Below are 21,334 nucleotides of genomic sequence, written 5' to 3'. Positions count from 1 at the left end.
TTCAATACACACTTATATCTAGGTTTAATGATCTCTGCCTGTAGGGATAATGGCAAACAGTTACCCTAGATTAATTTTATGCATTGTTGGCAGCCTTCAAAATCATAGCTAACAAATATGGTAAAGTGTGGTTAATCTTTCACTGATTTACTAAATCAAAGATTCAGGGAAGAAATCTTATATACACTAATCATATATAAAAATTTTAATAAATAGTTTTTATTAAAACTAACTTTTTTGTGCTGGCAGTATGATTTTTTTTTTTTTTCCCCAAGAAAATTCTCCAGAGGCAATTATCAGTAAGACTGCCTTTGGTAAAAATTATGTATGTCTCAAGCTTTCAAAAATAGACAGCCATTTCAAGAATAAAGTTTATCTAAAAGCTTTAAGAGAAGGTCATTGAAAATTTTATACCATGAACCAATTTGGGAGACTTTAATACAAAAACTCAGTGTTTTAGAATATAATTTAATTTTGGGGTCACTGGTTGTGTTAAACCTATAAATTTATGTAATACTAAAATTGTATGTTAAATTAGAAATTTGTCTTTTAAAATTGCTTATTGTAAAATAAGTGTACAAAAGAGGAGAGAGGAAAGTAAAAGGTGGACAAACATACTCTTTCTCTTCTTATCCCTGAATCTGTTTCATGGTTGAACATAACACATTTATTGTGATGGAAAAACATTTATGGGGTATTTTAAATCATGTTGTGACTATTTTCCAGTACCTCTGTGAGTGTCAATTTGATGACAATCTCAAATTCAAGAATATTATCAATGAGGAGGATGCCGATACCATGCGTCTCCAGCCAATTGGCCGTGACAAAGATGGCCTCATGTACTGGTACCAGTTGGATCAAGATCACAATGTCAGAATGTACATAGAAGAACAAGATGATCAAGATGGCTCTTCATGGAAGTGCATTGTGAGGTATCTTTTATTGGAAATTTTTTTACATTTATTTGCATGTTTCTTACTTTGATCTCTTCTCTACCAGAATATAGTCTCTGTGGCTTGGTGATTCTTTTCCGTTTATGGGGTTGGGAATTTCTAGGATCTGGCCTAGTGCCCAGCACAATACCCATTGGAAGCACTTAGTTATTTGTCAAATAAATAACATTTAGCAATGTGGTCCACATCAGGACATATACCTAGTACTTTAGGGAGCTGGAATTCAAAAAATAATGATGCATAGGTAATATACACAGAGAAAACCATTGTTAGAGAGAAATATAAGAAAAACAGAAATATATTTTGGATCTTAGTTTCCTAACCAGGGATTGAACCCAAACCCTTGGCAGTGAAAGCACAGCATCCTAACCGCTGCATTGTCAGGGAATTCCCAGAGAAACATAAATTGATTTTTATTTAGCTATATAGGTTTCTATTAGGTGTTATTTGTTTATTCTTCTTAAATTTGTCTAATTCATGTGACACGTATTTTCATGTGAAAATATACTACATTTTCAGTTTTTCCTGTGCATACATTTCTTTAGTGAGGTCTGAAGAAATCTGAGGAATATTATGCTTTTCTGTCCTAATCCTTCTTGAAAAATCTTGATTTCTTATGTTTGTGTTGATAAATATATTTGAATGGAAACATTTAATTTAATATAAAGCTTTGAAATAAAACTTTTAAAAAAATTGATTAGTGACTCTCGGATTGTTATTCAGAATCTTTATGTCTCTAATTTTCTGTTTTTGCAAATTATTTAGAATTTATTGTATTAATTTCCACAATTTATATTAATTTTGAAAATATTATAGGATTTATAACTAGAGTAGGGAGAACTAATGGATATATTTCCAGTGGCTTATGAAGACTCTTTTAACTTTAACTCATCTTTGTTTATGCTTAGATTTTAGCAGATTTTTATTAGTGGTCATTTATTAATATTTTGAAGAGAAAATTCTAGTAATTCATGATATTTGTTTGGGTCATGGAAGCTGAACTTTTATTCCCTAAGAATAAACTTTTAATGAGCTCTTGGGGGATTGTTTTTTAACCATTCTTTCATCATATTATGATGAAATATATTATTATATATTATATATGATATTATATCATCATACATAATATATATTATATCATATGATATAATAGCATCATATATAAAATATAATATACACCATATAATATGGTTTTCCATATAGTTAAATTACTAAATTCAAATAATGTGGTCCTTAAATAAGATGTACTCACCATCTCTCCCTGTGAATACATACATTAAATAAGGTTCTGTTCATGATTTTTTACCACCATTCTACTGTTTTCTTTATTAAACTTGCATAGTTGTTTGAAACAACTGCTTTGTGGAAGAAAAACTTAGGACAGAGAAAAATTATTATGATTATTATTAATCAGTCATATGTGCTTTTAAACAACTGCTAGTATATAATGTTTTAAGTAGATAATACCCCAATGCACCATGTAAGAGAAAGACCATAGATTTTATAGCTAATAAGTGAATCTAGTGTCCTCTGCTTATCATCTGTAGGAAGATTGCTTAATTACTCTTATCAGTTCAGTTCAGTCGCTCAGTCATGTCTGACTCTGCAACCCCATGAATCGCAGCACGCCAGGCCTCCCTGTCCATACTCTTTGCTAAAATGAAGTTGATAATACTTCCCCAGTAAAGCTGTTCTGAGGACTATAAGAGAAGTCATACTAGGGCTGTAGTACATGCTCCATAAAAATTTGTTTCTTCTCCTAACCTTTTAAATTACTGCATTTGTTTACAACTTCTAACCCCAAGGATTGAAACTTAGTTACTTCATAAGAGAAATGTTTATCTGTAGGAAGAGAAAAGAGCAAATTTGCCAGCCAGCTTTTTCCAAATATGTAGTAATATTTGGGATCATTAATACTATTTTGGGTGTATTAGTCTCATTTCAGGTAATTAAAGGCAGATTCTAAACAACTGATTGTCACACTACTGTTCCTTTATTTCCTTCAAGTCATAGATTTGAATTGCATGCCTGCTTGTGTAGTAGGCACTGTGCTGAGCAGTTGGGGAGGTAGTGGTGAATAGTACAGCTCTGGGATCTCTCATGATCTTCATGCACCTGTGGAATTCCTTATATTGTAAGCAGTAATTCTTAGTTGTATTTAATGTGTGTTTTCTAGGGACGTATCATAGTTTTGATAAATTCTTGATATGTTCTGTGACATGGCATTTCAGTTAACTTTAACTTAACATACTAGTACTATTTTGGACAGATGTACTGAGCTTTTTCATCCATACAGGTCTCTCATTTTTGTGAACGTTGAATGTGAAAAGCATTGTGTTACTATTCTTTGTTGTTTATTCACTAAGTCTGACACTCTTTTCCTACCCCTTGGACTGTAGTCCACCGGGCTCCACTGTCCATGGAATTTCTCAGGCAAGAATATTAGAGTGGGTTGCCATTTCCTTTTCCAAGGAATCTTCCTGACCCAGAGATCAAACCCGCATCTCCTACATTGGCAGGTGGATTCTTTACCACTGAGCCACTAGGGAAGCCCTATTGTTCTTTTCTTTCCTCAAAATTGAGATCTTAGTGCTCACTAAAATACATTATATATCCAAAACAATGTAGGGCATCATTCCATTTGTCACTGAGAAGATTCTTCCTGGAGTATAGTATTTAGAATTGGATGTCAAACTCTTGACAAGAATATCAATATAGTAGAATGAGTTCTTTATGAAAGGAACCGCAAAGAAAATGATTTAATAAACTGAAAATACTTGATCTAGCATAAGTGTAGGGAGATATAACTATCTGTAAACATTTAAAGAGTTGATTTGTGTAAGAGTATTTCTTTCAAGGGCTCAACCTGCATCAGTGGATAAAAATTATGGGGTAGTAGAATGGAGTTTATGGAGGTGAGAACATTTGTGTGTTTTATATTGCAGAGAAATAATTGTTGGAAGACTGATAGATGCTATCAAAAAACATTTTCTAAACTTGTAGGTTTCAGTCTTTTTCAGAAGATAGAAGAAGGGAGGATAATTCTGAATTCATTGAATGAGGCTAGCCTTACCAAAACCAGGCAAAGATATTACAAGAAAAAAATGATAGACCAGCATCTCTAAGGAACATAAATACAGAACTTTTCAAAAAATATTAGCAAATCAAATCCAACAATGCATAAAAATATATATATGTATAATATGACGAAGTAAGATTTATCTCAGGTATAGAAGACTGGTTCAATATTTGAAAATCATCAGCAGGCTAAAGAAGAAAATATCACATGATCATGTCAATATATAACAGAAAAGCCATTTGATAGATGTCAACACTGTTTGATGATTAGAAGTCTTTAGTAATGTAGGAAGAGACAGAAACGTCCTTGATTAAAAAAATGTATTGGAAATTTCCTGGAAATCCAGTGGTTAGGACTCTGCACTTACACTGCTGTGGGCCCAGGTTCAATCCCTGTTCAGGAACTAATACCCTGTGTGACTGCTAAAAAAATACTGATTTCCTATGGAGGCAGAAAATAAATCCTATGCAAAATTGGAAGGTTTCCAATACTTGACTTACAACAAAAGTGAAGGATCATCTAAAAGATTTGTTAGTTGAGTGTTTTAAATTATTTGTTTTAAAAGCTACCAGAAACCTACATGTAGCATCTATTTAATGAAGAGAAACTTGAGGTTTTTCCTACTATGATTAGGAACAAAGCAAGGGTATCTACTCTATTCCTTTTTAACATCATATTGGAAGTTCTAACTAGTGCAGTAAAAAAAGGAAATAAAAGACATACGCATTGCGAACAGAGAAATAAAACTTGTTTGCAAATGACATCATCTTCTTTGTAAAAAATCTGAAAGAATCAACCAAAAATCTCCTGGAACTAGTTTATTATTGTAGCAGTGTTGCAGGACAAAAAAATTAATACACAAAGGTCAATCACTTTGATATATACCATCAGCGAATGTATGTTATCTGAAATTAAAAGCACAGTACCATTTACATCAGTGCCCCTAAAGCTGAAATACCTAGGTGTAAATCTAACAAGAGTATGCACGAATCTATATGAGAAAAGAAAAGCTAATGAAAGAAATTAAAAAAGAATAAATGGAGAGATATTCCATTATTCCATGTTCAAGTATATAAGAACACTTAATATTGTCATGATATCAGTAGAGTCTGATCTGACTCTGTTGAGTCACTGCAGTCCCAATCAAAATTCCAGCAAGTTATTTTGTGGATATCAATAAATTGACTCTCAAATTTATAGGCAAAAGACCTATGACACACAGTCTTATGAAAGAACAAAGTTGAAGTACTGACTTTACCTGAGTCTGTGCCTTTCTATAAATCTACCATAATGAAGAATCTAGTATTGGCAAGAGAATAGACAGGTAGATCACTGAGACAGAATAGGGACCACTGGATTAGATGCACACAAATATAGTCAACTTACGTTTGACCAAGGAGCAAAAGCAATACAGTGGAGAAAAGATAGTCTTTACGATTTGTCTTGGAACAACTGGACGTCCGCATTCAAAAAGCTGAATCTAGACACACACGTTTACAACCTTTACAAAAATTAACTCACAGTGATTCACAGACCTACATATAAAATACAAAACTATAAAACTCCCAAGAAGAAAGCATAGAAGAAAATCTAGATGACTTCAGGTTTGTTACAGTGCCAAAGGTGTAATCCATCAAAGAAAGAATTGATGATGCTTAGTTAGTTCAGTCGCTCAGTCGTGTCCGACTCTTTGCCACCCCATGAATTGCAACACACCAGGCCTCCCTGTCCATCACCAACTCCCGGAGTTCACTCAGACTCAACGTCATCGAGCCGGTGATGCCATCCAGCCATCTCATCCTCTGTCGTCCCCTTCTCCTCCTGCCCCCAATCCCTCCCAGCATCAGAGTCTTTTCCAATGAGTCAACTCTTCGCGTGAGGTGGCCAAAGTACTGGAGTTTCAGCTTTAGCATCATTCCTTCCAAAGAACACCCAGGGCTGATCTCCTTTAGAATGGACAGGTTGGATCTCCTTGCAGTCCAAGGGACTCTCAAGAGTCTTCTCCAATACCACAGTTCAAAAGCATCAATTCTTCAGCGCTCAGCTTTCTTCATAGTCCCAACTGTCGCATCCATACATGACCACTGGAAAAACCATAGCCTTGACTAGACGAACCTTTGTTGGCAAAGTAATGTTTCTGCTTTTCAATATGCTGTCTAGGTTGGTCATAACTTTTCTTCCAAAGAGTAAGCGTCTTTTAATTTCAGGGCTGCAATCACCATCTGCAGTGATTTTGGAGCCCAGAAAAATAAAGTCAGCCAATGTTTCCACTGTTTCCCCATCTATTTGCCATGAAGTGATGGGACCAGATGCCGTGATCTTTGTTTTCTGAATGTTGAGTTTTAAGCCAACTTTTTCACTCTCCTCTTTCACTTTCATTAAGAGGCTTTTTAGTGCTGGACTTCATTAAAATTAAAAATTTCTGCTCTGTGAAAGACAATGTCAACATAATGCAAATATAAGTCACAGAATGGGAGAAAATTATTTACAAAAGACGTATCTGATAGAGCACTGCTATTTAAATTACTGTACAAATAACTTTTAAAGTCCAACAATAAGAAAACAAACAACCTGATTTAGAGTGGACCAATGACCTTATCAAACAGATGGCAAATCAGCACAGGAAAAGGTGCACCATGCCCAATGTCATCAGGGAGATGGAAATTAAGACAACAGTGAGGTATTGCTAGACACCTCCTACAGTGGCTAAAATCGAGAACAGGTTTCCCATTTGCCTGCAATGAAGGAGACGTGGGTTCCCTCCCTGGGTCGGAGAAATCCCCTGGAGAAGGAAATGGCAGCCCACTTCAGTATGCTTGCCTGGAAAATCCCATGGACCGAGGAGCCTGGCGGGCTCTGGTCCATAAGGTCGCAAGAGTCGGGCATGACTTAAGGGCTAAACAACAACAAAATCGAGAACACTGTTAACACCAAATGGTGGTGAGAATATAGAGCAATAGGAACTTAGATTCGTTGCTGATGGGAATGCAAAATGACACAGTCAGAAAGATTGTTTGGTGGCTTTGCAAAATTAAACATTATCATATGAACCAGCAGTCATGCTCTTTGGCATTTGCCCAAAGAAGTTGAAAGCTTATGTCCTTACAAAAACCTGCACACGAATGTTTGTAGCAGCTTACTCAAACTTGCCAAAGCCTGAGAATAGCCAAGATGTTCTTCATCAGGTAAATGGATAAGCTACAGTGTATCCAGAAATGGAATATTGTCATTTAAAAAACAAATGTGCTATCAAGCCATGAAAAGATAGAGGAAATTTAAATCGTGTTAATAAGAGAAGAATTGATGCTTTTGAACTGTGGTGTTGGAGAAGACTCTTAAGAGTCCCTTGGACTGCAAGGAGATCCAACCTGTCCATTCTAAAGGAGATCAGCCCTGGGTGTTCTTTGGAAGGAATGATGCTAAAGCTGAAACTCCAGGACTTTGGCCACGTTATGCGAAGAGTTGGCTCATTGGAAAAGACTCTGATGCTGGGAGGGATTGGGGGCAGGAGGAAAAGGGGATGACAGAGGATGAGATGGCTGGGTGGCATCACCGACTCAATGGACGTGAGTTTGAGTGAACTCTGGGAGTTGGTGATGGACAGGGAGGCCTGGCTTGCTGTGATTCATGGGGTCACAAAGAGTCGGACACGACTGAGCAACTGAACTGAACTGAATAAGAGAAGGCAATCTGAAATTAACTGTATGATTTCAACTATATGATGTTTTGAAAGACCTTGTGTAATAATGTTCATAGCATCTTTGTTCATAATAGTCCTCATATTTGGATTATTACTTAGCAATAAAAAGAAATGACCTATAATGCATGCAGTTTTGTGGCTTTGTTCCTAAGGAATTATCGTGTGTTAGAAATCAAAAAGTACATACCATTTTATTAAGTTCTGGAATTAACTGATGTATGCTTACAGTGTTTGAAACTGATTCCGTTTTGCTTTTGCTGGAGCAGAGGAATTGAGTAGGACAGGGCAGGAGGGGTTTGGGGGTGATAGTAATATTCCTTTTCTCGATCGAGCTATGGATTACACAGGTGTATGCATTTGTCAGAAACGATTTGCTGAACACCTAAGATCTGTTCATTTCAAAGGATATAAATTATACCTCAAAAATATTTTAAATACTAATAATTATTTCATAATCATTTTCAAAATGCTGTTTGCTAAATAGTGTACAGTTTTCATGTACACATAATTAGGAAATCTGTCAAGGAATTTCTGTGACTAATATAGCACAGAGTTTGAAAATATGGTCTCTGAAGTCAGACTTTCTATAATTCAGTTCTGCCTTTAATATATATTAATTAACTCTGATCATAGGCAGATCATTGTATCTTTCTGCATGTTCTCACTTTCTTAGTCTAAAAAATGGGGGTAATAATAGTACTTATTTAATCAGATTATATTAGAATTACATGAACTAATTCATGTCATGATTTTGGAGTAGTGCCTGGAACATAGTAATCACTCACTAATGTTAACTTCTGTTATTAATATACTCCTGTTAATATTACTCATTAATACCTTCTTTCGGTTTCTTGACCCCCTTAGATACTGTTGTACTCAGTTTTTTTCCTTTTTATCTGCTCAGTAATACGAAATTATATGAGAAAAGTGGAATATTATTGGTGAATAGTGGAATCATGTATTACAGACATCTGCTAAAAACTTGCTTTGTCACTGTCCTGGCCTCTGAAAGGGAAAAGACTTAATGCCATTCCTAAGCTTTCCGTATTGTTGGAGAAAGATACAGGGAAATAGGAAATGATAATGTAGTGTCGTAAATGTGATCTGTGATGGAGATTACTCCAGTGTGCTATGGAGGATCAAGATATCTAACCCATGTTTGCCAGAAGATGATGCCTGTGCTTGGTTTTGTTTTTTTGTCTGTTTTTTTTTTTTTTTAATTGAATTTTGCTACCAGATCAGTTGCTTCTGAACAGTTGCTTTTGTTTATCCCTGCCAATTCTAATTCTGAACATCCCTTAAGAAAACTCATATTCCGTATTATAATAATTAGAGTGAACGTTTCATTTCACTCAAGTCTAGGTTAACTGTAGGTACAGATAGTTTAGAATCTGTCAAAATCAGTCAGTCTGCCCAAACTTGAGCTTCCAACACACTTTGGACTGAAGAGAACAGAAGTGTAAACACCTGAGATCATAAGAGAGCATGATTTAATATGTCTGAGTGAAGAAATGTTTTAAAGAAAATAAAGCAATGGAGAGGGAGAGGGCAAAACAACTGAATGGTTAGAATCCACAGACTCCTTTATAAGGTCCTGTAGAGGACCACTGGATGGCTTCACATGTAAATTTTACCAAACCATTTTTTGTTTGTTTGTTCTGTTATAATCAATTTTTAATGAAGTATAGTTTTATAATGTTGTGTTAATTTCTTCTGTACAGCAAAGTGAGCCAGTTATGCATTCCACCAAACAGAGCGATGTTAACATCTATGCTTCTGAAACTATTGCAAAAAAAATTGCAGGGAAGGAACATTTCCAAACTCATTCTGAGAGGCCAATATCATCCTGATACAAAAACCAGACACAGATATCATAAAAAAAGGCCAGTATCACCGGCCAGTATCAATGATGAACATTGAGAAATCCTCAACAAAATACTAGCAAACTGAGTGCAACAAATTAAAAGTCTTAACCACCAGTGGTTAAGACTCCACACCTCTACTGCAGGGAGCATGGATTCAATCTCTGGTCAAGGAATTAAGGTCTGATATGCTTCATGGCACAGTCAAAACAAACAAGCAAATAAACATTATGAGGATCCTACCCCATGATCAACTGGGATTTATCCCAGGGATGCAAGTGTTCTTCAGTATATGTAAATCAGTCAACCAACATGATACATGAACCACATTAACAAATTAAAGAATAAAAGCCACATGATCATCTTAATAGATGCAGAATGCTTTTGATAAAATTCAATGTCCATTTATGATAAAAACTCTAGCAAGTGGACATAGAAGGAACATCTTAACATCATAAAGGCCATATGTGACAAACTCACAGCTAGCATCGTACTTACTGGAGAAAAGCTGAAAGCATTTCCTCTAAGATCAAGAACAAGACAACAATGACCACTCTCGCCACTTTTATTCAACTCAGTTTTGGAAATCCTTACCCAGCAATCAGAGAGGAAAAGGAATCCAGATTGATAGCGAACAAATTAAACTGCCACTGTTTGCAAATTATGTGATGGTATTCATAGAAAAATCCTAAAAATGCTACCAGAGAGTACAACAGTGAATTTAGAAAAGTTGCAGCACACAAAATAAATATACATAAATATCCGTTGGGGTATACACAATGGAATACTACTCAGCCATAAAAAGAAGGGAACTTTTCCATTTGCAGCAACATGGGTGGACGTGACGGGCATTATGCAAAGTGAAGTCAGAGAAAGGACAAATACTTAATGTTACCACTTATATGTGGAATCTAAAAAATACAACAGACTAGTGAATAAAGCAAAAAAGAGGCAGACTAGCAGATGTGGAGAGCAGACTAGTGGTTACCAGTGGTAGGGGGAGGTACAAACTATTGGGTGTAAGACAGGCTCAAAATGTGTTGTAAAACATGGAGAGTAAAACCAGTATTATGTAATAACTATAAATGGAAGGTAACACTTTAAAATTACGTTAAAAATAAAACGTTCTGTAAAAAGTGGTAAGAAATTGGATATAATTTTAATCTATATATATTAAAATTTCCTCCATTCCAATTTAGGGCTTTTAAAAATTATTTAACATACTAAATCTAATTATAAGATTGAAACAGGAGAAATCCAGATGGGTAGTTTTCTGTTTTTATAAGATAATGGCTTTATTAGGTTTGCATTTTAATGTAATAGACAGGTTAAAAGCCTTTAGGAGAGTTCTTTAATCAACTTTTCGGCAAATTTTTTTGTTGCTTAGAGTACTGGAAGTAATTGACATGGATTTTCTAGCAAGTATTGGCATGCTTCTAATGTTCAAAGCTTTTAAAAGAAGGTGTAGTGAAATACTTAAATATATTTTTCAGTTTCCAGCATGACCTCAGAAAATAACAAATGGATTGGGGCACTTATACATTTGAAATTCTCATTGAAATATGATGGTAATAACATTAAGTGGATAGAGGCTTAGGTTAGAAGCAGGTTGGGCTAATGAAGTTCAAAAATAGAAACTATTTTTGTTTTTTTGTAAAGTGAGTATAGTTTCACACAATCTTGAAACAGCATCTGATGTGACCTACTACTATTAGATAATTAAAACTGTTCATTTTATTTTGTATGCTAATGTGATAGTTATACTGTGTATAAACATAGTCATTCCCATGCACAATATTTATAATGTGTGTAACCCTGTGTGTTCTTTCTCATAAACAATGGCAAAATGATTGTCCTTTTAATTTCTGAAAGATGTCTGTCACTGGCAATTTTTTACTTTCTTTGGAAACGAATTTAATAATACTTAAGAGAATCCAGTCTTATATGGATAAGGAAACTCAGGTCTGATGAAGATATATGACCTGTCTAGGGGTACATAGCCATTTGGTTTAGGAACAGGGATTCTGTTTATTCATTAAGTATTTTTTAGAGCCTACTTCATCAGACAGTCCCCACTTTGAAGCAGTAGTGTTTAGCTAGAAAGGCAGCGGAATTGGAAATGGAGGTGAAAACAGAGGATAGAGGACATATGTGGCATGACAGATAGAACAAATAATTTCATCTTGATACTAACTACATAGAATTGAGGTGCATGCACAGTCCTTTGATGACACAGATGGGGAGATCATGGTGCTGATTAATTAACTTAGTGGCAGATCTAGAACTATATTTCCCAACTCTTAGTCCAAGGTTTCCTTTTTATTTCTGCTGTTACACACTGTTTTTCTGAGCAAGAAAAAAATTAAATTATTATTATCAATAATTATTTATGATTAAATTACTGTTTTATCGTTAATTGTATGTAGCATTAAAATTGACCATATTGTATATACCTCTGGATTTGGTAGTAAAAATAGATAATTTGTAGATTGGTATCTTATTTATTTGGGATTTTCTCATATTTTTATTCAAATTGAATTTACTTTGATTTTGTACTCCTGAGAGATTGCATCATATTTAAAAAAATTATCAAACTTTGGTTTTTGTTTAATTTTGTTCATACTGTTCTTTTTAACCAAAAAGATTTGAATTGCCATTCTAATAAAAACATAGTCTAAGAACAGTTTATTTTAATATGCATTCATTCCTAATACTTAATTTTAAAATGTAAGGTTAATTAGGGTTAGCTGTACTAGTGTTTTGGATGCTCTTAATATGTTTTTCTTTTTTAAATGTTAATTTCTAATAGGTGTTATTCTGAAATCATTTTAGAACTGAAGAAAGATTTTTAAAAAAATTATTGAAGTATAGTTGATTTACAGTGTTGTGTTAATTTCTTCTGTACAGCAAGGTAACTCAGTTATCCATATGAATATTCTTATATTCATATTCTGTTCTATTATGCTTTATCATAGGATATTAAATATAGGTCCTGGGCTACGTAGTAGGAGTTTGTTGTTTATCCATCCTTTATAAATTAGTCTGCATCTGCTAATCCCAAACTCCCATTTTTCCCCACTCTTCTTGGCAACCACAACGCTTAGAACAGGAGAAAGATTTTTATGCTGCCTTCTGTTTTTCCATTTTTTTTAGAAATCGAAACGAGTTGGCTGAGACACTTGCACTCCTGAAAGCACAAATTGATCCTGTACTATTGAAGAACTCTAGCCAACAGGACAGCTCTTCCCGGGAAAGTCCCAGCTTAGAAGAAGAGGAGACTAAAAAGGAGGAAGAAACAACTAAACAAGGTTTTTTTTTGTGTGTTTTATTTTTCTTTGTTTTGTAATTTCTTCTCTTTTCCACTCTTCTTCCCACCTACATCAATTGAATTTCCCTCAGTTTCAAGAGTTTTAACTCTTCCTGTTAAAGGAAATAGATTTTTCTATCATTTAATGAAAAAGAGGCAAAAAACTATTGAGTACTTTGGTCTTTTATACTGAACATTTAAAAAATTTACATAAAAGTGTTCCAGTCATCAAAACGTACTATCTTTTACTAATTTAAGAATACAGAGAATATTAGTGAACTTTTAAAAAATTATTGTGGTAAAATACACATAACATAAAATTTTATCATTTTAACCATTTTTAAGTGTACAGTTCTGTGGCATCAAGTTCATTTGTATTGTGCATCTGTCACCTCCATTCATCTCCAGACTTATATCCTCCAACTGAAACTCTGTACCCATTAAACACTAATTACCCTTTTCCCCCTCCCCTTAGCCACAGGCATCCATCATTCTACTTTCTGACTATGAATTTGACTAACTCTAGGAACCTCACTTCAGAGAAATCATGCAATATTTGTCCGTTTGTAATTGCCTTATTTCACTGAGCTTAATGTCTTCAGTATTCCTCCATATTGTAGCATGTATCAGAATTTTTCTTTTTTAATGCTGATATTCTCTTGTGTGTGTCTACCACATTTTATCTATTCATCTGTCACTGGACACTAAGGTTTCTTCTACCTTTGTCTTTTATAAATAATGTTGCTATGAAAGTCGATGTACAAATATCTGCTTGTACTTCTTTTGGGTATATCCCTGGAGTAGAATTTTTGGATCAGATTATAGTTCTGTTTTTAATTTTTTGAGGATTTGCCATATCGTTTTCTACAACTGCTGCACCATTTTACATTCCTATCAGTTCTGCATAAGGGTTCCAATTTTTTCACATCCTACAAATCACTTGTTATTTTTTTTTAAATAATAGACATTCTAATGATGTGAAGTGGTATTTATGGGTTTTGATTTGCATTTTCAAAATGACCAATGATGTTGAAGACTTTTTCATGTTCTTATTAGTATGTGTTGTTTGGGAAATATTTAAGTCCTTTTTTAAGTAAGCCAATTTTTAAATAGATTTTGTGTGTGTGTGGTGTGGATTGGTTTTCTTTTTTTGTTTTGGGTCACCCTTAGCAAATTCTTAAGTCTATGATAATTATTAATAACTATGATAGTTATTAAGCTTGATTTCCTGATTGACTTTTTTAATATGGTTAACTGAGCAGATCAAATCCTAACCTTTTCAGAAGATCAGAAGCAAATCCTAACTTTTCTAGAAGCAGAGAAACCAGTTGAAGTTTTATCTAACATCGTTTGGTTAATACTTTTTCTTGATAATGTGCCTTTTAATGACAGGGTACAGAATTTGCTCTCTTTATTGTCCTTTCTTCCTCTACTTTTAGTTTTCCTTTACTGTTTCGATTAGAACCTGAAAATAGTATGTTCTTACCTTGTTTGCTGCTTTGAGGAAACTAATCATTCATCCCCTAGCTGCAAGCATTGCGTAAAACCAAATAATTTTGCCTTTTAATGTAGGGTATAATGTTTGTACATACCAATATTTCTTTTAGCAAAAATCCTGATTATTCTCCTTTTATTAGTGATTATATGATTTCAAATATCTTTGGTGGTTTTAATCATGAGCTGTATTTCTCATTTGGCAAATTCTTTTCTATATCCTAAAATTCAGTTTGTGACCTATATCAGTAAAACTTAATAATTTTTAAAGTAGTCTAAACCCACTTTTGAATTTTCAGGTTTTTTAAAATTGAAGTATAATTGACGTACAACTTTAGATTCATATCAGGCATACAACATGATGATTTGACATTTGTATTTGTTGTGAAATGATCACCTCCTTTAGAAAGCAAAGAGGAAAGGAAGAAGAAAAGAAAACCCTTTCGTGGTTAGAGAAACTGTTAAAATTTTCTTTTCTGATTAAATTTGTTATGACTAGAATCAGCAGATGAAAATTTAAGTTGTCATTCATAATTTTTGGAAAGTGTCAATGGCATGGTTTTTGACTGTCTACAGATTCCCCTATAATAGGAACATATTGATAGCATTACTGTAGTATCTGAAACTAAGATCTTAACAGAACTTGGGTACTCTGGGTGTTATGACTTCTCAAGGGATCTCCAGCCGAAGATCCCTTCCAGAACTAAAGTCCACACAGAGCTTCCTGCAGTCTGCTGGGAATAGGATCTAAATTAAATAGAACAGGGACAGTAGAGACAAGTTTAAAAAAAGAAAAGAAAAAAGATTCAAATGAAAGTATAGGAGAGGTCTAGAGTTATATAATCTCATAAAGTAAATCACTTTAATTTTTAATATGAAAAATGCAGAGCTTGATAGCAGTAAAATTAGGAAAACTATCTACTTGACATAAAAATGAGTAACTAAAAAAGATCAGGACCAAATCCCATAGAATTATAATAATGAAAGAAAATAAGAAGCATATTAACATCACTGCAGAAATGAAAACTTAACCAAAAGACGTTCTTACTAAACATATGAAAACTCTAAATGAATAGGTGGCAGAGTTAACGATTTAAAAAAAAAAATCTGTAAATAATATCTGAGTCAACAAACACAAGAATTAGTGCCCTTAAAAAACAGCAGATGACCCATGCGTGAGGGGAGTAGAGCTGGATACCAGACCAGAGGCCGAACTTAGGATCTGACAAGATGGCCGGGCTGCCCCACAGGATTATTAAGGAAACCCAGCGTTTGCTGGCAGAACCAGTTCCCGGCATTAAAGCAAAACCAGATGAGAGCAACGCCTGTTATTTTCATGTGGTCATTGCCAGCCCTCAGGATTCCCCCTTTGAGGGAGGAGTTTTTAAGCTTGAACTATTCCTTCCAGAATACCCAATGGCAGCCCTTAAAGTACATTTCATGACCAAAATTTATCATCCTAATGTAGACAAGTTGGGAAGAATATGTTTAGATATTTTGAAAGATAAGTGGTCCCCGTCACTGCAGATTCGCACAGTTCTGCTATCGATCTAGGCTTTGTTAAGTGCTCCCATTCCAGATGATCCATTAGCAAATGATGTAGCAGAGCAGTGGGAGACCAACGAAGCCCAAGCCCTAGAAACAGCTAGAGCATGGACCAGGCTATATGCCATGAATAATAATTTAAATTGATTCGATCGTCAAGTGTGTATCACTTCTGTTCTGCCAAGACTTCTTCCTTTTTTGTTTGCATTTAATGGACACAGTCTTAGAAACTACAGAATGAAAACCCAGGCATCTTCAAATCTTTGGTGATTAAATGCACATTAGCAAATCTATATCTTGTCCTGATTCACTGTTGTAAAGCATGAGCAGAGGCCAGAAGTATTGTCTGGATTGTTGCAAAACATTTAAAAGCGGTGGCCTCTCTCTGCTGTTATTCACTTCCCCATCATGGTTTAAGTATAAAGCACTGTGAATGAAGGTAGTTGTCAAGGTTAGCTGCAGGGGTGTGGGTGTTTTTTGCATTTTATTTTAGTTTTTTTTGGAGGTGGAGGGGTGGGGGGAGGTAGTTTTATTTTAATTTTATGGGCTCCTTTCCCCTTTTTTATGGTGATCTAAGTGCATTGGTTAAAAGCAGCTAACCATTTCTTTTTTTTTTTTTTTTTTCATTTTATTTTATTTTTAAACTCCACAACATTGTATTGGCTCTGCCAAACATTGAAATGAATCCACCACAGGTACACACGTGCCCCCCACCCCGCACCCCCCTCCCTCCCCCCTCCCCACACCATCCCCCTGGGTCTTCCCAGCACACCAGCCCCAAGCGTCCAGCATCGCACATCGAACCTGGACTGGCGACTCGCCTCATACATGATAGTATACATGTTTCAATGCCATTCTCCCAAATCTTCCCACCCTCTCCCTCTCCCACAGAGTCCATAAGACTGTTCTATACATCATTGTCTCTTTTGCTGTATCATATACAGGGTTATTGTTACCATCTTTCTAAATTCCATATATATGTGTTAGTATACTGTATTGGTGTTTTTCTTTCTGGCTTACTTCAATCCTATTAACCATTTCTTTAGAATATGCTCTCTAGCGAAGTCTAACTTTATTTAGATGCTGTAGATGGACAAGCTTGATTGTTTGAACCAAACAGACATTAAACAGACATCACAGCCCTCACTAATAAAATTGTGACTTTGCTGTCAGGTGTAGAATCTTCCCTTCAAGAAAAAGCTTGTGACCATTTTGTATGGCTTATCTGAAAATTTCTGTAAATCTTATGTTTTAGTACAATACAATATTTTTTGTTACTCTGAAAAAAAAAAAAAAAACAGCAGATGGGATGTTGTGTGTTTTTAAAAATAAAAACAAAAGCAAGTCGATGAAGATTTGAGAAAAAGAGATAAAGAGTTGAAGATACGTAATAAAAATCCTACAGAGGTCCATAAAAAAGGAAACCAAAGCAAGGAAACAGACAGAAATTCTAAAGACTATGCTTAACATAACTTCTTTTTTTAATTTCTTTATTTTTAATTGAAAGTTAATTGATTTACAGTATTGCTTTGATTTCTACCAAATACCAAACATTGTTTCTACCAGACATCAATATCAGACTGCTGTGAATCAACCATAGGTTTACCCATGTCCCCTCCCATAACTTCTTGAAATAAAAAAAAGAATGTAAGACTGCATATTTTAAAGACACTAAAGACCTTGGAAAATCAACCCAGAAAAACCAGCATGAAGACATATTCTAGTAAAACCCTTCGGCTTTGAAGAAAGTACTTTGGCCATCTTGACAGAAAGACCAGGTAACTTTTAGAGAAAAGAATATCAGACTGCCATCGCTGTATTTGAAAGCAATGCCTTATGCCAAAAGAAAATACCATAACATATAAGGGAAAAAATGTGAACCAGGGATTTTATGTCTAGCCAAAATGACTTCTAGATAGAGACTTCATGTAAACTGCTATCAATATCTCAGATCTATTTTCTATGAGTCTTTTTATAGGAATCTTCTAGTGAATGAGCTTCAGATAGCCAAAAAGACTAACAAAACCTCAGTGGTGGGTAATATGGTAATAAATATAAATATATTCATTTGTATGGCTTAACATATATATATATATACACACACACATATATTTCCTACCTCTGTTCATGAGAGGAATCTGAGAACAGTGATAACCCAGTAACAGTGAGCACTCTTAGCCTCTAGATTTTCATTTCAAACTATCATTTTCTACTAAAAGGAACTAGTGCCCCATAGAGACAATTGCTTTAGGGGATGGGCAAGAAAAATGCAAGATAAGCTAGAATATTTTGGAATGCCAGAAATTAAGGATATACTCAGAAAATAATCTGGGCTCAGGAGGACCCAGTGCCGACTGGAAGGAGTGGTGAAAGCAGAACTGTTTTAGCCACAGATTTATGCAGCGATAGATTTTAAATCTATGACTTTGCATTTCTGTAAGTTCATGATTGAATAAATAAATACATGGAGAAGGGATCACTTTTCTCTGCAGGTGAATATCAATTCCTTCTACATGGCAGGGACTACACTTTCCTGCAGTGTGGAATGAATGAGAGAAATAGAAATTTTTGAACTGTGGTTGGAGAAGACTCTTTCAAGTCCCTTGGACTGCAAGGAAATCCAACCAGTCCATTCTGAAGGAGATCAGCCCTGGGATTTCTTTGGAGGGAATGATGCTAAAGCTGAAACTCCAGTACTTTGGCCACGTCATGCGAAGAGTTGACTCATTGGAAAAGACTCTGATGCTGGGAGGGATTGGGGGCAGGAGAAGAAGGGGACGACAGAGGATAAGATGGCTGGATGGCATCACTGACTCGATGGACATGAGTCTGAGTGAACTCCGGGAAATGGTGATGGACAGGGAGGCCTGGCGTGCTGCACTTCATGGGATCGCGAAGAGTCAGACATGACTGAGCGACTGAACTGAACTGAAAGAAATCCAAGAACAAAATGAGACATGTATCCTCAAAACAGAATGGACCTGGCAGGGGATGAGGGGATCTGGCGAAATTTAATCAAATCTGTTTAATAGTGTTTTACTAATGTTAATTTCCTGGTTTTGAGAACTGTGCTATGAGGGCACAAGTTGTTAACTTATGGGAAACAAGGTGATGGTGTCCTTGAACTATTTTTGTAAGATATCTGTATGTCTAAAACTATTTCATAATAAAGATTTGAAAAAGAATGTTGGGTGAGCATTAATTTAGTAGCTTGGGAAGATCCCCTGGAGAAGGGAACGGCTACTCACTCCAGTATTCTGGCCTAGAGAATTCCATGGACTGTATAGTCCATGGGGTCACAAAGAGTTGGACAGCACTGAGCAACTTTCACTTCACTACATGTAACTAAATCTAAATGACAGATAGAGCAAAGAACATATAGTCTTTAATAACTTTGTGTTTTAACAGTGGAGCTATAAGACAAAATAAATGGAGAAAAAATGGGAAGAGAACATACAAAAACTTGTGGACTTTCCATTAAATTACTTTGGTGTGGTGGTGGTATTATTCTGAAAAGTTGCATAATATGTGTGAAATGTAATTGATATTCTAATTGTATCATTTGTGATATTCTTGAAAACCAAGATTCTCAGTGTGGGAAAAAGAAATAAGATGTAAGAAAGTTAAGGAAATGTTGTTATGAAACTCAAGGATTATTTTTATTATTTTCTAGCTCTGTCTACTGAAAAGACCTAGAAACAATGGCCAACCCAGTAGCGGTGAGCATCCTTAGCACCCAGATTGTGGTCTTGAAGTACAATTTCCCATTAAAGTAAATCAAGGCTTCTTGGAAAAGTGGCTTATTCCAGTTCTGGGGTATCGTGAGCCAAGAAACATCCTGTCATTCCAAGTAGTAAAGACTCATCAAAATCACACCAGAAACACCTCAAGAGGCAACTTAAAGAGGTTTCCACTGTCTAAGATGGGACAAGCATCATAAGGATAATAGCTGTAGTGGATTAAAACACATTGAAGAATATATCTTTTATATATACACACACACACACACACATACATACACACACACACACACATATATATATATATAACTCGATTTATTTTTGCCTGTCCTGGGTCTTTGTTGCTGCATGGGCATTCTTTACTTGGAGAAAGTAGGGGGCTACTCTCTAGTTGCAGAGCACAGGCTTTTCATTGTGGTGGCTTCTCTTGTTGCAGAGCATGGGCTCAATAGTTGTGATGCACAGGCTTAGTTGCTCTGCAGTATATGGGATCTTCCAACCAGGGATCGAACCTGTGCCTCCTACAGTGGCAGGCAAAGGGACTCATTATCACTGAGCCACCAGGGAAGCCCCATTGAATAAGTCTTAAATCTTGATACAAATTCCACCATGATCCTAATAGAAAAATTTGAAAGATACCAGTGGGGACCAAATTATTAATTTGAAAACTGTTAAGCAGAAAGAATTGAGCTTTCATCCTGCTATTTTTCAGTATGAACTATACCACTGTAAAACAAAACAATACATTAGCAAAGCTTATTTTTATATAATTTATAATTATTGATGAAAGATTGACAGAATGGGAATATCATCATTTTGCATTCCCTAATAAGGAAAGGTTTTATTTATTGAGCAGTAACATCTCTTTAACAACACAAAAGGATGATTAAACAGTAATGCCTCTTGATAAAGAACATACCACCACCAAAGTACTTTTACCACAGAAATTATGTGGTATTCTGTGGTAAACGTGAATCTGCTGAAGGCTGTAGATTAAAGTGGTGATTTACAGGAGAAAAAGAACAAAGGCATATGGGAATGCACTCAGTAAAGTCCAGGTATTACAGATTTGCATCACCATCACATTGCTGGATTTGCTGACTCAAATAAATTGAAAAAAAAAAAAGGATGGAAGAGCAAGAGTAGATTAAAGAGACCTAAAAAAGAAAATAATAAACAGGTAAAACTAAACTATAAATCAAAATAAGGAAGTGATTAATATAATGTAAAATGGGGTAATAGTTATAATTGTTAGGGTATTACTATTGGGCAAAGGCTTGTGTGTGCCTCTTGGGATGCTAACAGGGTTCTATTTGTTGTTTGCCTTCTAATAATTTATTAAATGGTTCATTTGTTTTCTCTGGCTTTATTTTGTTATACTTAATTAAAAAAATTTCTTGATGCCTTTGTCAGATATCGACCATGTAATTTTTAAATAAGTTACAGAAGGATTGGCACCAATTTGTATCCCTTTAACATGGAATAAAATGATAGTTCCCTGGTGGCTCAGACAGTAAAGAATATGCCTGCAATGCAGGAGACCTGGGTTTGATCTCTGGATCAGGAAGATCCCCTGGAGAAGGGCAGAGCAACCCACTCCAGAATTCTTGCCTGGAGAATTCCATGGACAGAGGAGCCTGGCAGGCTACAGTCC

The 21,334-nt window shown here is 35.2% G+C and overlaps 1 protein-coding gene and 1 pseudogene across 7 annotated transcripts in view; both read left to right on the top strand.

Annotated features, from left to right (window-relative positions):
* RSF1 (remodeling and spacing factor 1) overlaps positions 1 to 21,334 on the top strand; it is a 148,176-nt gene that overhangs the window by 82,010 nt on the left and 44,832 nt on the right. For 5 of the 6 annotated variants that reach the window (XR_015158156.1, XM_086385757.1, XM_086385756.1 and 2 more), the window contains exons 4-5: positions 727 to 932; positions 12,748 to 12,902. Coding sequence is in view for 3 of the 6 variants with exons in the window: in XM_086385757.1 (XP_086241883.1) it covers positions 727 to 932; positions 12,748 to 12,902 (361 nt within the window). In the remaining 3 variants the exon portion in view is untranslated. Of the gene's footprint in view, positions 1 to 726; positions 933 to 12,747; positions 12,913 to 21,334 lie in introns of all 6 variants that reach the window. The other variant, XM_086385758.1, reaches the window with a different exon arrangement.
* On the top strand, positions 13,149 to 16,235 carry LOC147342483 (ubiquitin-conjugating enzyme E2 N pseudogene; annotated as a pseudogene). The gene has a single exon (XR_015158158.1). The product of XR_015158158.1 is annotated as a ubiquitin-conjugating enzyme E2 N pseudogene (transcript).

Source organism: Bos grunniens, chromosome 29 (assembly GCF_055505025.1).
Source record: "Bos grunniens cultivar Pamir isolate PY7600 chromosome 29, Bosgru_T2T1.0, whole genome shotgun sequence".
In the NCBI taxonomy this organism is placed as follows: domain Eukaryota; kingdom Metazoa; phylum Chordata; class Mammalia; order Artiodactyla; family Bovidae; genus Bos; species Bos grunniens.
This window is presented reverse-complemented; position numbering and strand designations above follow the sequence as displayed.